General features: G+C 33.7%; 2 protein-coding genes across 4 annotated transcripts in view; one reads left to right on the top strand and one right to left on the bottom strand.

The window, feature by feature from the left end:
- The window catches only part of LOC107383641 (zinc finger protein Xfin), a 31709-nt gene extending 24892 nt beyond the window's left edge, over positions 1-6817 (bottom strand). Inside the window, exon 1 of the mRNA XM_070541875.1 lies at positions 6368-6817. Coding sequence (XP_070397976.1) covers positions 6368-6647 — 280 coding nt within the window. The 5' untranslated portion in view covers positions 6648-6817. The remainder of the gene's footprint in view (positions 1-6367) is intronic.
- Positions 6818-7181: 364 nt separating this feature from the next.
- The window catches only part of dnaaf11 (dynein axonemal assembly factor 11), a 44770-nt gene continuing 34086 nt past the window's right edge, over positions 7182-17865 (top strand). For 2 of the 3 annotated variants that reach the window (XR_008564454.2, XM_070541530.1), the window contains exon 1: positions 7182-7277. Coding sequence is in view for 2 of the 3 variants with exons in the window: in XM_070541530.1 (XP_070397631.1) it covers positions 7268-7277 (10 nt within the window). In the remaining variant the exon portion in view is untranslated. The remainder of the gene's footprint in view (positions 7278-17865) is intronic. The other variant, XM_054747152.2, reaches the window with a different exon arrangement.

Below are 17865 nucleotides of genomic sequence, written 5' to 3'. Positions count from 1 at the left end.
GACCACCAGAGGTCCCTGGAGATCATATAATTTGTCAGTGCCTCTGAGGCTGGAAGTCACAATATTTACTCTGTGTAACCCTTGAATGTGCATCATTTGGGAATATATTTGTTTTTGCTTAGTCTTAAACGTTGGCATATTTACTTCACCATTTATACAGTCCTTTTACATCATTCTTTGTATTTATTTTCCAGACCACACGGAACCACAGAAATGTACAGATGTCCATACTTCAACTGTCATTAAATAAGTAAAACTGTCTCTCCGTGCCCTGCTCTCTGACCGGAGCCCTTATCTTGAAGATACTGTCAGATCAGCAAATAACTTCCAGAGTTCCCACTCTATCACATGGTCCTTCGAGCCGGATCCACAGTCATCTAGAGATATTATGGAGGAGCTAGGACAACCATCTGCAGACCCAGCAGTGCGTTCTAGATCCCAGCGGGAGAGACGACTACCAACGTATTTGGAGGACTATGAAGTTGGATATCAACCTCAACTTCTCCATCATCCAGCAGCCCAAGCTCCAGCTGGGCATGAAACGCATCCTCCAGATCAACCTGCAATGATGACAGCTGCTATCACTGGAGCCATACCTAGCCTACCTAGTAGGAGAGCATCATCAGATCGAAGCCAATCTGTCTCTCAGCGCAGTAAAGCTAAGACCCAGGGCAGCGCCAGTTCGTCAACAAGGAGGTCAATCATCAATGGGTTATCTGACATACAGACAGCCATGTTGGAGGAGAGAATAAAGCGCATGGAGTTGGCAGAGGTGCAAAGACAGATAATGGAGGAAAGTCTGATGGATGAACAGTACCAGCATCTGGACCAGCAAGCTCGGAAAGCCCTCAGAAGAAGAGAGGAACTCCTAAGAGAACAAGAAATACAGAGGCGTAAGCTTGATGAAGAGGCAGAAATAGCATTAAAGGCAAAGGAGGCTATTACCAGACGGCTAATGCTGCAACGTAAACTAAAGGAAAAGGAAATAGAGTTAGAGAAAGCGACTCTCATTACATCCCTCCTAAAGGAGGAAACGAGTAGCTCTGTTGCCTCAAGACCGCAAAGTGGAGATGAATCCAACAAAGGGTCCCCAGCTGACGTCATGGGAGTACCACCACCTTCACAAGGTGCACATGGACCTGCACACTCTGCTCCTACAGTTATTGGCCCTCCACCAGCCTTTACAGCAGCAGTGCCTAATCCTCCTGTCTCAACAAGCCAATTAACAACTAGAGCTTCACCTGTCCTTCAACCGCAACCTCCTGCCATGGTAAACCTGCCGACCCAGCCACAATTCACATACTCCACGATAGCTCCGCCCACCACAGCACATACCATCCCTCAGCCTGGTACGACACTATCAGTTGGTGCTATATTACCTCGTGCTGGACCACCAGCCTTAACAGTGCAGTCCACTGCTCCCCTAAACACGCTACCAGCAGTCTATAACCAGGCTCCACATCAGCATGTACCCTGGTCTTATTCACAACAACAGCCAGTACAACCTGATGCAGCCCTGCAGCATCACTCTCCTCCCAGCATACCACCTTTGCCACAAGAGACAGCTCCTCCTCCAGGCTCAATCGCTGCACCTAGTACAGACCTAATGGAGCTATTAATAGCTACTTCATATGGACTTCCTAAGCCTGCTTTACCCTACTTCACATCTGGAAGAGAGGCAGACTTTGCACTGCTCAAGATGGCTCTAGATAACCTGCTAAGCTCACATGCTCACCTCACCGAACCATTTAAATATCAAGTGTTGTTGCAGCATTTGAAGCTGCCTAGTGCTCACAAGCTAGCACAAGCCTTTATGTATGACCCGAAACCATACACATCGGCCCTACAGGCACTTCAAGATAAATACGGGCAACCCGGCCAGCTTGTGCAAAGTGAGCTAGGAGCCATCCTAAACTTACCTCCAGTTAGGTTTGGTGATCCAGATGGATTTGACAATTTTGCCCTCTCAGTACAAGCTTTAGTAGGCATGCTCCGATCGCTAGAGGGTGAAAATGGCTACGAACTCAAATGTGGCTCTCATGTTGATAGGCTACTTAACAAATTGCCCGCTAACTACAGAGACAGCTTTGTTGAGTATAGCTTGAACCGTGGCATTCTGACAACTGGGACTGGTAAGACTTATACCCTGTCAGATTTCTCCACATGGCTCCAGTTGAAATCACAAGCCAAGCGAATCGCCGCTAGAGCAGCGTACATGTGTCAAGATCAACCAAAGCTGAGGAGTCAGAAGAAACCTCAGGGTCCTTCATCCAATGTGTACTACAACACAGAGAGCCAGGCTAAAGCCACACCTCCAGATCCAGCTGGCCATATAAGATCACCTAAGCCTAAATCAGGTCCTAAACCTTACTGCCCTTATTGTGACAACAGAGGACATTACCTGAGCCTGTGTCCTAAATTCAAAGCTCTTTCAGCAGCTGAAATTGCCACATGGATCAAACACAGAAGCTGCTGGCGGTGCGGCAGGAATCATGCACCTGAGGTTTGCACTCTAAAGAAGCCCTGTAAATTATGTAAGCAACAACATCTTACTGTGCTCCATGACGTGTGCCCTCAAGAACCTAAAAAGGTGTTAATGGTCAACGCTGCTCCCAATACAGTGTACATTGACCGTCCAAATCGCCCAAATAAAATCATGCTCAAGTTGGTCAAAGTATGTCTACACAATGCTGAGTATTCCCTGGAAGGCTTTGCTATCCTCGATGACGGGTCCGAGAGGACTCTTATCCTCCCATCAGCAGTGTGACGCCTCCATCTGACTAAAAAGCCTGAAAACCTTCCCCTGCGCACTGTCCGCCATGAGGTGATTCACCTTCAGGGAGCAACAGTTTCATTTGAAATATCTCCAGTTCACACTCCCAAAGTAAAGTACAGCATTCACCATGCCTTCACTGCTGATGAACTAAGTCTCTCAGAACACAGCTACCCTGTAAAGTCACTCATGCGAAAGTACTCCCATCTGGGAGGACTTCCACTTCCACTTGTGGACAGAGTGCAGCCTTTACTTCTTATTGGGTCTGATTTCCCTCATCTACTCATCCCTAAGCAACCAGTAATAGCTGGCCCACCTGGGAGCCCCCTAGCAGTGTGCACTCCTCTTGGTTGGACATTACAAGGCCCAGCCAACTTCAGTCCTGTTTCTGCTGACCACCCACACTGCTACTTCACCACGTCTCCCAACTCAGAGCTCCAGCGCCATGTAGAACGTCTGTGGGAAGTTGACATCTCGCCTTATTTGAACATAAAGACTGCCACGCGTTCTAAAGAGGATCAACAGGCTGTGGACCTGTTAGAGCAACGCACCACTAAAGTGGAAGTGGATGGAGTGACTAGATATGCTACTCCACTTCTCAGGCGCAAGGATAGTCCCCTCCTCTGGGCATCAAAGAACACTTTGCTCCCACAGCTACGTAGTACTGAACGTCGTCTAGCTAAAGATCCAGCTCTGGCAGATACCTACTGTCAAGAAATCCATAAACTTGAACAGTTAGGTTATGCCAAACCCCTTCCTTCAGCTACAGTAGACAGCTCCCAGGAGTCATGGTATCTGCCTCACCATGTTGTCCACCATAATGGAAAGGCAAGAATTGTCTACAACTGTTCCTACCAACACAATGGACACTGTCTAAACAGCCAGCTCCTTCCCGGGCCGACCCTAGGTCCTTCACTTCTCGGCGTACTTCTTTGGTTCCGAGAACACAGTGTGGCTGTCAGCGGTGACATCAAAGCAATGTTCCACCAAGTTCGCTTACTACCAGAAGACAAACCGTTGCTCCGTTTCTTGTGGAGAGGTATGAAGAGAGAGGAGGAACCGACTGTATATGAGTGGCAGGTTCTGCCATTTGGAACAACGTGCAGTCCTTGCTGTGCAACATATGCCCTCCAGAGGCATGTGAAGGACAACAGTAAGGGGCATGAAGACATCCTGCATACAGTTGAAAGCGCATTTTATGTGGACAACTGTCTAACAAGCATCACCACTGCTGATAAAGCTAAAGCCCTAGTTGACCGACTGCGCAGTCTGCTCTCTGCTGGAGGGTTCGATATAAGGCAGTGGGCCAGCAACGATCCAACAGTTTTGGAACACCTTCCTGCTGAAGCCAAAGCGGCTAGTTCCGAGCTGTGGCTTTCCCAATCCCGACAAGACCCAGAGGAACCAGCTTTAGGCCTACGTTGGAACTGCCTCTCTGATCAACTCGGCTACAGACACCGACCGGTAGAGTATTCTCAGCCGACCCTGAGAAACATCTACAAGGTGATGGCCACGCAGTATGACCCACTGGGGTATCTTATCCCATTCACCACTCGAGCCAAGATCCTCATCCAGGACCTGTGGAAAGTGGGAGTCGACTGGGATGAGCAGATTCGACCCAAGGCTCTACTGGAAATATGGGCACAATGGGAGAGTGAGCTGGTCTACCTCCCACAAGTGGAAATCCCAAGATGCTATGTTCCAGCAACCTTGGCCCCTGAAGTGCCTAACAGACAAGCGCACATCTTCTGCGATGCCTCCGAAAGAGCCTACGGAGCAGTCGAGTATATTCAAACTCCCGATAACCAGGGCAATGTTCACGTTGCATTTATGATGGCTAGATCTCGTGTTTGCCCTCGGAAACAGCTGTCAATGCCACGCCTTGAATTGTGCGCAGCTCTAGCCGGGGCTCAGCTGGCTAAGGTCACAATGACAGAGCTGTCATTCTCTCCCCAGCAGATAACACTATGGACCGACTCAACTACAGTGTTGACATGGCTGAAATCAGACTCAAGTCGATACAAGGTTTTAGTTGGAACGAGGGTCGCTGAAATTCAAGAACTTACCGAAGGGTCAACTTGGCGGTATGTCAGCACCTCTGATAATCCAGCAGATTACCTTACCCGCGGGAAGACACTCCATGAGCTCAGTCAGCCCAACCGGTGGAGTCAGGGTCCACAATTTCTTCACCAGCCTATTGACACCTGGCCAGAGCTACAAATGGAAGTAGCTCAGGAAGAAGATGAGGATGAGTTACGCAAGACAGTGTTTTGTGCAGCAGCTACCTGTCCTTGGGGTACCAAGTCAGCTACCTGTCAGCCGTGAGGTGTGGTATAATGCCAGGCTAATTGGCAGCATGGTTTAGTAGTGTGGTACTTGCAACAGCAGTACCTTGGTTTGACCACCAGAGGTCCCTGGAGATCATATAATTTGTCAGTGCCTCTGAGGCTGGAAGTCACAATATTTACTCTGTGTAACCCTTGAATGTGCATCATTTGGGAATATATTTGTTTTTGCTTAGTCTTAAACGTTGGCATATTTACTTCACCATTTATACAGTCCTTTTACATCATTCTTTGTATTTATTTTCCAGACCACACGGAACCACAGAAATGTACAGATGTCCATACTTCAACTGTCATTAAATACGTAAAACTGTCTCTCCGTGCCCTGCTCTCTGACCGGAGCCCTTATCTTGAAGATACTGTCAGATCAGCAAATAACTTCCAGAGTTCCCACTCTATCACAACTGGAGGGCAAGATATTCTGCCCGTGCTCCCACTGAAACGTACAATACAAGTATAAAGATGTGTAGTGTATTTTGTCCGAGTGGGTTTGCCGTACTTTGACGTCATCGGCAGTCGAAGGACCCAGAGCCGATCTTGCACCCGAGCAGATCCTGTACCGACAACGGGACATAGAGGGCACCACGGCCAGCAGCGACGACTCCCCAGACGTTTACCGTCCGGCGATCTCCAGGCCGGAGGATTCAACCGCCGCCAACGACGTTAGATCCCGGGGCGTTGGGACGGCGCTGGAGCTTTGACCCCGGGAGAGGGTCGCAAGGGACTTACTAGATAAGTGTGCTGCTTATTTTATATGGGGGTGTTTTAGCGGGGAGGGAGTTTAATTGGTGCTTGTTGCAGAGTGATAATTGTGTGTATTTAAAAATAAAGAATCGCTTTTGTGCACTCGTGTCTGGTGGTTATTGGAAGGTTGACAAGCGGTCCCACAGTAATATTCCACTATTCTATTCTTTCCCATTACTATTCTGACTGCATTGGGGATATAAAAAGCGAGTGGATTGAAAATAACAGTTTAAACAATATATAATTAAAGTGAATGACAAAAACAGATTTAGAAGGAAACAGCGTCTGTGTTTTCAGCACGACTGTAGTAGGGTTTTACGATATTATTATTATTGTTATTATTATGAAGCCTGGTGGTGATTTTGAGCACCGTTTTCTGAGGCTAGAAGAGTCCGTTTATCACCGCCGCCATCATCGGTGCAGCTGGATGGAACAGCTGAATGGCATCAGCAGCAGTTAATCCCGGCCCGGAAGGTTCGGTTCCGTTTGAGGCCCATAAACTCACCAGGAGTTGACTCCACAAGACCCCCTCCGCCTTCCTCGCACCCCACCGGGCCGTCGTAGTCCAGCATCCCGGCGTCCCTCTGATGACCGCGGGCAATGATAGACTCGATGAGCTCCAGCTTCCTCCGCAGCGCCTCGTTCTCCTTGTGGCTGCGGGAAAGCTCCAGCTGCAGCACGGCGTAGCCATCGTCCACCAGCCCGCAGATCTCCGCCACCGCCGCTTTGGTGAGCGCCTCCATGATGGACGTCAACTGAGAGTGAAACGCATTCAAAGTCGTCATTCTGACGAAAACCGCGAATTTCAACCACAAATACTTGGATGAAGAAACGGCGTCTGGTGAGCTTTTCCGTTAAACCGGGCAGCAGAACACTTGCCGAGGGGAAACGGGTGAAAGCTGCCGTTGTTTATGGAGTTCATCGATTAACTCTTCCTCTTCCGTAACTTCCGTTCAACCACCTTCAAAATAAGAGGGACCAGTTGAAGGAGGCGATGCGTTCAGGTTCCGTTTGTAAATACCCAGGTTTTATTTTAAAACGATTTTAAAAAGTAAAACCACAAAAGCAGCCAGCGTCAACAACATTAACTTCTGACATGTCAACGGTTATATATATATATATATATATATATATATATATATATATATATATATATATATATATATATATATATATATATATATATATATAAGCATTTTTTTTCTACAACTTTACCCACAATTCAGACGATGAATATGAAAGTTCATTAACGAAAGATAACAGTTTAAAATAGAACAAGTACGTCATCTGAACGTTTTTCCATCGTTCTGGTAGAGATCTGTTCAATAACTCTTATTTATCCAACAGGCCGCAAACTCAACAGAACACCGGTTTCCAAAGCAACGGGACAACAGGCTCGGGGAAGATGGTTTTCAGTAAGTAACGACAGAATTAAACAGAAAAATAGATTAAAGGTCGTCCGAATATCGTTGTATGTCTACTTTTAGCATTTAAACTTGATTTATTAGCTTTTATCTACTACTTGTAGCTTATTGAGCTTTTAAATTCAGTGTTTTAAATTGTAAACCAACCGTTTGTGACAGCTAGCTTAACCGTAAAAGTTCAAGCTACTTTAGAAACATAATTAGCAATACCTTCCTAGTTACTAATAACTATGGAACTCAACAGTATTCAAAATTCAATAAATAAATAAGAAATTATGAAATAAATATCTACATGTAATCTGACAATGAAATGATGAAATAACTGAATGTTATGTAAAATCTAAGCTCAATATTATGAAATATTTTCATTCTTCTTTTAAAATGTCTTAATAAGGTTTTTTTCAAAAGTAATTTTTTCATAATAATCCAAATTAATATTGAGCCATTTTTATTTAATTTGTCCAGTTTTTATTACATAACGTCTTTTTAACAAAGACAGCTTTTATTTCATAATGGTGTTTTTTCCCATGGCTGATTTATTTCATAATGAGACTACGGCAGAATGTCTCAGTCCGCTTCTCCGTCAGCTCCGCAAGGGACAGACACGCACGGATTGACGGAAGCGTTTTGCTCTCATACTTCTCCGTCTCCTGGAGAGTGTTGCAAAGCAATTGCCCGGCAGGACAACAGAGGGCGTAGCGCTGTTCTGTGGTATCCTGTCATGTATCGGTCCAAGATAGTGTTTATATTGTGTTTTTTTTGTACATAAGACTTTTTAACACAGACAAATTTGTCTCTCATTCTTCTCCACCTCTTCATGCGCTCGCCACCTCTAAACCCACATTTCCTGTCATTTCCGTCCACAAATAAAACGCTTGCTGCACATCTTTTCACTCCTCCAGTCACGGGAGAATTAAATATTCATGTTTTTAGAGTTTTTCTCGCAAGGCATTCTTCAAGCTTCTCCGTGTCTGCCGCTTGTTATCCTCGGCTCTGTTTATGTTTTAGAGGGCGCAATGGCAGCACTGTAAACAACAGCGGTGTCCTGACCAATCACAAACTTGCGTTGTCCGTCTCGAGAGAGCTCTCCGTCCTTCCTTACCAAATTCTAAATCAAAAACACTGAATTCTAAATCAAAAACACTGAATTCTAAATAAAAAAACACTGAATTCTAAATAAAAACTGCTGAAATCTAAATAAAAACACTGAAATCTAAATAAAAACACTAAATTCTAAATAAAAACACTGAATTGTAAATAAAAACACTGAATTCTAAATTAAAAAAACACAATTCTAAAAAATGCACCAAATTCTAAATAAAAAACACTGAATTCTAAATAAAAACACTGAACTCTAAATAAAAAACACTGAATTCTAAATAAAAACTACTGAATTCTAAATAAAAAACACTGAATTCTAAATAAAACACACTGAATTCTAAATAAAAAAACACAATTCTAAAAAGTGCACCAATTTCTAAATGAAAAACACTGAATTCTAAATAAAAAAACACTGAATTCTAAATAAAAAAACACTGAATTCTAAATAAAAAAACACTGAACTCTAAATAAAAACACTGAACTCTAAATAAAAACACTGAACTCTAAATAAAAACACTGAATTCTAAATAAAAAACACTGAATTCTAAATAAAAAAACACAATTCTAAAAAGTGCACCAAATTCTAAATAAAAAACACTGAATTCTAAATAAAAAAACACTGAATTCTAAATAAAAAAACACTGAATTCTAAATAAAAAACACTGAACTCTAAATAAAAACACTGAACTCTAAATAAAAACACTGAATTCTAAATAAAAAACACTGAATTCTAAATAAAAAACACAGAATTCTAAATAAAAAAAACACTGAATTCTAAATAAAAAAAACACCGAATTCTAAATTAAAAAGCAGCAAATTCTAAATAAAAAACACTGAATTCAAAATAAAAAACACTGAATTCAAAATTAAAAAACACTGAATTCAAAATTAAAAACACTGAATTTTACATAAAAACACTGAATTCTAAATAAAAACACTGAATTCTAAACAAAAAACACTGAATTCTAAAAAACCCCACTGATTTCTAAAAAAACACTGAATTTTAAAACAAAACACTGAATTCTAAATAAAAAACACTAAATTCTAAATAAAAACACTGAATTCTAAATAAAAGCACCAAGTTCTAAATAAAAAACACTGAATTCTAGATAAAAAGCACCAAATTCTAACCCCCCCCCCCACTGAATTGTAATTAAAAAAAACACTGAATTCTAAAAAAAACCCACTGAATTTTAAAAAAACACTGAATTCTACATAAATACACTGAATTCTAAATAAAAAACACTAAATTCTAAATAAAAACACTGAATTCTAAATAAAAACACTGAATTCTAAATAAAAAACACTGAAATCTAAATAAAAAACACCGCTTTCTAAATAAAAAACACCAAATTCTAAATAAGAAACACTGAATTCTAAATAAGAAACACTGAATTCTAAATAAGAAACACTAAATTCTAAATAAAAAACACTGAATTCTAAATAAAAAAGACTGAAATCTAAAAAAACCACTGAAATCTAAATAACAATTGAAGTGTTTTTTTATTTAGAATTCAGTGTTTTTTATTTAGAATTCAGTTAAAAAAACACAATTCTAAAAAAACATCAAATTCCAAAAAATAACACTGAATTCTAAAAAAAGTTCCAAATTCTAAATAAATACACTGAATTCTAAATAAAAAAAACCACTGAATTCTAAATAAAAAGCACCAAATTCTAACCCCCCCCCCACTGAATTCTAAATAAAAAACACTGAATTCTAAATAAAAATACCAAAATCTAAATAAAAAACACTGAATTCTAAATAAGAAAACACAGAATTCTAAATAAAAAACACCAAATTCTAAAAACCCCCAACTAAATTCTAAACAAAAAACATTGAATTCTAAATAAAAACACTGAATTCTAAATTAAAAAAACACAATTCTAAAAAATGCACCAAATTCTAAATAAAAAACACTGAATTCTAAATAAAAAACACTGAACTCTAAATAAAAAACACTGAATTCTAAATAAAAACTACTGAATTCTAAATAAAAAACACTGAATTCTAAATAAAACACACTGAATTCTAAATAAAAAAACACAATTCTAAAAAGTGCACCAAATTCTAAATAAAAAACACTGAATTCTAAATAAAAAACACAGAATTCTAAATAAAAAAACACTGAATTCTAAATAAAAAAAACACCGAATTCTAAATTAAAAAGCAGCAAATTCTAAATAAAAAAACACTGAATTCTAAATAAAAAAAACACTGAATTCAAAATAAAAAACACTGAATTCAAAATTAAAAACACTGAATTTTACATAAAAACACTGAATTCTAAATAAAAAACACTGAATTCTAAATAAAAACACAGAATTCTAAACAAAAAACACTGAATTCTAAAAAACCCCACTGATTTCTAAAAAAACACTGAATTCTAAAACAACACTGAATTCTAAATAAAAAACACTAAATTCTAAATAAAAACACTGAATTCTAAATAAAAGCACCAAGTTCTAAATAAAAAACACTGAATTCTAGATAAAAAGCACCAAATTCTAACCCCCCCACTGAATTGTAAAAAAAAAACACTGAATTCTAAAATAACCCCACTGAATTCTAAAAAAAACACTGAATTCTACATAAAAACACTGAATTCTAAATAAAAAACACTAAATTCTAAATAAAAACACTGAATTCTAAATAAAAACACTGAATTCTAAATAAAAAACACTGAAATCTAAATAAAAAACACCACTTTCTAAATAAAAAACACCAAATTCTAAATAAGAAACACTGAATTCTAAATAAGAAAGACTGAAATCTAAAAAAACCACTGAATTCTAAATAACAATTGAAGTGTTTTTTTATTTAGAATTCAGTGTTTTTTATTTAGAATTCAGTTAAAAAAACACAATTCTAAAAAAACATAAAATTCCAAAAAATAACACTGAATTCTAAAAAAAGTTCCAAATTCTAAATAAATACACTGAATTCTAAATAAAAAAACCACTTAATTCTAAATAAAAAGCACCAAATTCTAACCCCCCCCACTGAATTCTAAATAAAAAACACTGAATCCTAAATAAAAATACCAAAATCTAAATAAAAAACACTGAATTCTAAATAAGAAAACACCGAATTCTAAATAAAAAACACCAAATTCTAAAAACCCCCAACTAAATTCTAAACAAAAAACACTGAATTCTAAATAAAAAACACTGAATTCTAAATAAGACAACACTGAATTCTAAATAAAAAACATCATTCTAAAAAAAACCCCACTGAATTCTAAATATAAAACACTGAATTCTAATGAAAAAACACTAATTCTAATAACAAAAACCTGAATTCTAAATAAAAACACTAAATTCTAAATAAAAAGCACAAAATTCTAAATAAAAAACACTTAATTCAAAATAAATAAACTCTGAATTCTAAATGAAAACACAGCATTCTAAATAAATAAACACTGAATTCTAAATAAAAAACACTGAATTCTAAATGAAAAACGCAGAATTCTAAATAAAAAATGCTGAATTCTAAATAAGAAACACTGAATTCTAAATAAGAAACACTGAATTCTAAATAAAAAACACTGAATTCTAAATAAAAAAAGACTGAAATCTAAATAAAAAACACTGAATTCTAAATAACAATTGTAGTGTTTTTATTTAGAATTCAGTGTTTTTTTTATTTAGAAATCAGTTAAAAAACACAATTCTAAAAAAAACACCAAATTCCAAAAAAATAACACTGAATTCTAAAAAAAGTTCCAAATTCTAAATAAATACACTGAATTCTAAACAAAAAACACTGAATTCTAAATAAGAAACACTGACTTCTAAATAAAAAACACTGAATTCTAAATAAAAAACACTGAATTCTAAATAAAAAAAGACTGAAATCTAAATAAAAAACACTGAATTCTAAATAACAATTCTAGTGTTTTTATTTAGAATTCAGTGTATTTTTATTTAGAATTCAGTTAAAAAACACAATTCTAAAAAAACACCAAATTCCCAAGAAATAACACTGAATTCTAAAAAAAGTTCCAAATTCTAAATAAATACACTGAATTCTAAATTTAAAAAAAAAAACACTGAATTCTAGATAAAAAGCACCAAATTCTAACCCCCCCCCCACTTAATTCTAAATAAAAAAAACACTGAATTCTAAATAAAAAACACAGAATTCTAAATAAAAACACCAAATTCTAACCCCCCCACTGAATTCTAAACAAAAAACACTGAATTCTAAATAAAAAACATCATTCTAAAAAACCCCTCACTGAATTCTAAATATAAAACACTGAATTCTAAATAAAAACACTGAATTCTAAACAAAAAACACTGAATTCTAAAAAAAACCACTGATTTCTAAAAAAACACTGAATTCTAAAACAAAACACTGAATTCTAAATAAAAAACACTAAATTCTAAATAAAAACACTGAATTCTAAATAAAAGCACCAAGTTCTAAATAAAAAACACTGAATTCTAGATAAAAGCACCAAATTCTAACCCCCCCACTGAATTCTAAATAAAAAAACACTGAATTCTAAAAAAACCCACTGAATTCTAAAAAAAACACTGAATTCTAAATAAAAACACTGAATTCTAAATAAAAAAACACTAAATTCTAAATAAAAACCACTGAATTCTAAATAAAAACACTGAATTCTAAATAAAAAACACTGAAATCTAAATAAAAAACACTGCTTTCTAAATAAAAAACACCAAATTCTAAATAAGAAACACTGAATTCTAAATAAGAAACACTGAATTCTAAATAAAATACACTGAATTCTAAATAAAAAAGGACTGAAATCTAAAAAAAACACTGAATTCTAAATAACAATTGAAGTGTTTTTATTTAGAATTCAGTGTTTTTTATTTAGAATTCGGTTAAAAAACACAATTCTAAAAAAAACACCAAATTCCAAAAAAACACTGAATTCTAAAAAAAGTTCCAAATTCTAAATAAATACACTGATTTCTAAATAAAAAAACCACTGATTTCTAGATAAAAAGCACCAAATTCTAACCCCCCCCACTTAATTCTAAACAAAAAAACACTGAATTCTAAATAAAAATACCAAAATCTAAATAAAAAACACTGAATTCTAAATAAGAAAACACAGAATTCTAAATAAAAAGCACCAAATTCTAACCCCCCCCCACTAAATTCTAAACAAAAAACATTGAATTCTAAATAAAAAACACTGAATTCTAAATAAGAAAACACTGAATTCTAAATAAAAAACATCATTCTAAAAAACCCCCCAATGAATTCTAAATATAAAACACTGAATTCTAATAAAAAAAAACACTAATTCTAATAACAAAAACCTGAATTCTAAATTAAAACACTAAATTCTAAATAAAAAGCACAAAATTCTAAATAAAAAACACTTAATTCAAAATAAATAAACTCTGAATTCTAAATGAAAACACAGCATTCTAAATAAATAAACACAGAATTCTAAATAAAAAACACTGAATTCTAAATGAAAAACGCAGAATTCTAAATAAAAAACGCTGAATTCTAAATAAGAAACACTGAATTCTAAATAAGAAACACTGAATTCTAAATAAGAAACACTGAATTCTAAATAAAAAACACTGAATTCTAAATAAAAAAGACTGAAATCTAAATAAAAACACTGAATTCTAAATAACAATTGTAGTGTTTTTATTTAGAATTCAGTGTTTTTTTATTTAGAATTCAGTTAAAAAACACAATTCTAAAAAAAAACCAAATTCCAAAAAATAACACTGAATTCTAAAAAAAGTTCCAAATTCTAAATAAATACACTGAATTCTAAATAAAAAAAACATTGAATTCTAGATAAAAAGCACCAAATTATAACCCCCCCACTGAATTCTAAATAAAAAAACACTGAATTCTAAGAAAAAACACCAAATTCTAAATAAAAACACCAAATTCTAACCCCCCCCCACTGAATTCTAAACAAAAAACACTGAATTCTAAATAAAAAAACATCATTCTAAAAAACCCCTTACTGAATTCTAAATATAAAACACTGAATTCTAAATAAAAACACTGAATTCTAAACAAAAAACACTGAATTCTAAAAAAACCCACTGATTTCTAAAAAAAAACACTGAATTCTAAAACAAAACACTGAATTCTAAATAAAAAACACTAAATTCTAAATAAAAACACTGAATTCTAAATAAAAGCACCAAGTTCTAAATAAAAAACACTGAATTCTAGATAAAAAGCACCAAATTCTACCCCCCCCCACTGAATTCTAAATAAAAAAAAACACTGAATTCTAAAAAAACCCACTGAATTCTAAAAAAACACTGAATTCTAAATAAAAACACTGAATTCTAAATAAAAAAACACTCAATTCTAAATAAAAACCACTGAATTCTAAATAAAAACACTGAATTCTAAATAAAAAAACACTGAAATCTAAATAAAAAACACTGCTTTCTAAATAAAAAACACCAAATTCTAAATATGAAACACTGAATTCTAAATAAGAAACACTGAATTCTAAATAAAAAACAATGAATTCTAAATAAAAAAGGACTGAAATCTAAAAAAAAACACTGAATTCTAAATAACAATTGAAGTGTTTTTTATTTAGAATTCAGTGTTTTTTATTTAGAATTCAGTTAAAAAAACACAATTCTAAAAAAAACACCAACTTCCAAAAAAACACTGAATTCTAAAAAAAAGTTCCAAATTCTAAATAAATACACTGAATTCTAAATAAAAAACCACTGAATTCTAGATAAAAAGCACCAAATTCTAACCCCCCCTCTGAATTCTAAATAAAAAAAACACTGAATTCTAAATTAAAACACCGGATTCTAAATAAAAAACACTGAATTCTAAATAAAAAACTCTGAATTCTACATAAAAAACACCAAATTCTAAATAAAAAACACAAAATTCTAAATAAAATGCACTGAATTCTAAATCAAAAACACAAAATTCTAAATAAAAAAAACACTGAATTCTAAATAACAACACACAGAATTCTAAATAAAAAACACCAAATTCTAAATAAAAACAACTTAACTCTAAATAAAAAACTGAATTCTAAATAAAAACACTGAATTCTAAATAAAATACACAGAATTCTAAATAACCCACTGAATTCCAAATATAAAACACTGAATTCTAATAAAAAACACAAATTCTAGTAACAAAAACCTGAATTCTAAATAAAAAACACCTAATTCTAAATGAAAAAACAATGACTTCTAAATAAACACTAAATTCTAAATAAAAAACCAGAATTCTAAATAAATAAACTCTGAATTCTAAATAAAAACACTTTTTTATTTAGAATGTGGTAGTTTTCATTTAGAATTTGGTGTTTTTATTCATAAATCAGTGTTTTTTATTTAGAATTCAGTTTTTTATTTTGAATTCAGTTCTTTTTATTTAGAATTAAGTGTTTTTTATTTAGAATTAAGTGTTTTTTTTATTTAGAATTTGGTGCTTTTTTATTTAGAAATCAGGGTTTTAATTTTAGAATTCAGTGTTTTTTATTTAGGATTCAGTGTTTTGTATTTAGAAATCTGTGTTTTTTATTTAGAATGTGGAAGTTTTTATTTAGAATTTGGTCTTTTATATTTAGAAATCAGTTTTTTTCTTAAGAATTCAGTGTTTTTTATTTAGGATTTTGTGTTTGTTATTTAGAATTCATTCTTTTTTATTTAGAATTCGGTAGTTTTTTAAATTAGAATTCAGTGTTTTTTATTTAGAAATCTGTGTTTTTATTTAGAATTTGGAAGTTTTTATTTAGAATTTGGTGTTTTGTAATTAGAAATCAGTTTTTTTCTTTAGAATTCAGTGTTTTTATTAGAAGTCAGTGTTTTTTATTTAGAATTCAGTGTTTTTATTTAGAATTAGGTAGTTTTTTTATTTAGAATTCAGTGTTTTTTTATTTTGAATTCAGTGTTTTTTATTTAGAATGCAGTGTTTTTTATTTGGAATTCAGTGTTTTTTATTTAGAATTCAGTGTTTTTACTTAGTATTCAGTCCTTTTTTTATTTAGAATTTGGTGCTTTTTATTTAGAATTCAGTGTTTTTTATTTAGAATTCAGTGTTTTTATTTAGAATTTGGTGGTTTTTTCTTTAGCATTCAGTGTTTTTTATTTAGAATCCGGTGCTTTTTTAGTTAGAATTCAGTGTTTTTTATTTAGAATTCAGTGTTTTTATTTAGAATTCAGTGTTTTTTTATTTAGAATTCAGTGTTTTTTATTTAGCATTTGGTGCTTTTTATTTAGAATTCAGTGATTTCTATTTAGAATTCAGTGATTTTTATTTAGAATTAAGTTTTTTTTTAAGAATTCAGTGTTTTTTATACAGAATTTGGTGCCTTTTTAATTTAGAATTTTGTGTTGTTTTATTTAGAATTCAGTGTTTATTTAGAATTCAGTGTTTTTTATTTAGAATTTTGTGCTTTTTATTTAGAATTCAGTGTTTTTTAATTTAGAATTCAGTGTTTTTTATTTAGCATTTGGTGCTTTTTATTTAGAATTCAGTGTTTTCTATTTAAAATTCAGTGATTTTTATTTAGAATTAAGTGTTTTTTGTTAAGAATTCAGTGTTTTTTATACAGAATTTGGTGCCTTTTTAATTTAGAAATTTGTGTTGTTTTATTTAGAATTCAGTGTTTATTTAGAATTCAGTGTTTTTTATTTAGAATTCAGTGTTTTTACTTAGTATTCAGTCCTTTTTTTATTTTGAATTTGGTGCTTTTTATTTAGAATTCAGTGTTTTTTATTTAGAATTTGGTGTTTTTTTCTTTAGAATTCAGTGTTTTTTATTTAGAATCCGGTGCTTTTTTAGTTAGAATTCAGTGTTTTTTATTTAGAATTCAGTGTTTTTTTTATTTAGAATTCAGTGTTTTTATTTAGCATTTGGTGCTTTTTATTTAGAATTCAGTGTTTTCTATTTAGAATTAAGTGATTTTTATTTAGAATTAAGTGTTTTTTGTTAAGAATTCAGTGTTTTTTATACAGAATTTGGTGCCTTTTTAATTTAGAATTTTGTGTTGTTTTATTTAGAATTCAGTGTTTTTTATTTAGAATTTTGTGCTTTTTTAGTTAGAATTCAGTGTTTTTTATTTAGAATTCGGTGTTTTTTATTTAGAATTTGGTGCTTTTTTAGTTAGAATTCAGTGTTTTTTATTTAGAATTTGCTGCTTTTTTGTTTAGAATCCAATGTTTTTTTATTTCAAATTTGGTGTTTTTTATTTAGAATTCAGTGTTTTTTATTTAGAATTCATGATGTCATGTCATGATGACATGTCATGATGTCATGTCATGATGTCATGTCATCATGACATGTCATGTCATCATGACATGAAATGATGTCATCATGACATGAAATGATGTCATCATGACATGACATGATGACATGATGTCATGTCATGATATGATGTCATGCCATGTCATGATGTCATGTCATGATGTCATGCCATGTAATGATGTCATTTCATGTCATGATGTCATGTCATGATGACATGTCATGATG

This window comes from Nothobranchius furzeri, chromosome 11 (assembly GCF_043380555.1).
Source record: "Nothobranchius furzeri strain GRZ-AD chromosome 11, NfurGRZ-RIMD1, whole genome shotgun sequence".
Taxonomy (NCBI): domain Eukaryota; kingdom Metazoa; phylum Chordata; class Actinopteri; order Cyprinodontiformes; family Nothobranchiidae; genus Nothobranchius; species Nothobranchius furzeri.
Note: the sequence above shows the minus strand (reverse complement) of the source record. Positions and strands in the feature narration are given on the sequence as shown.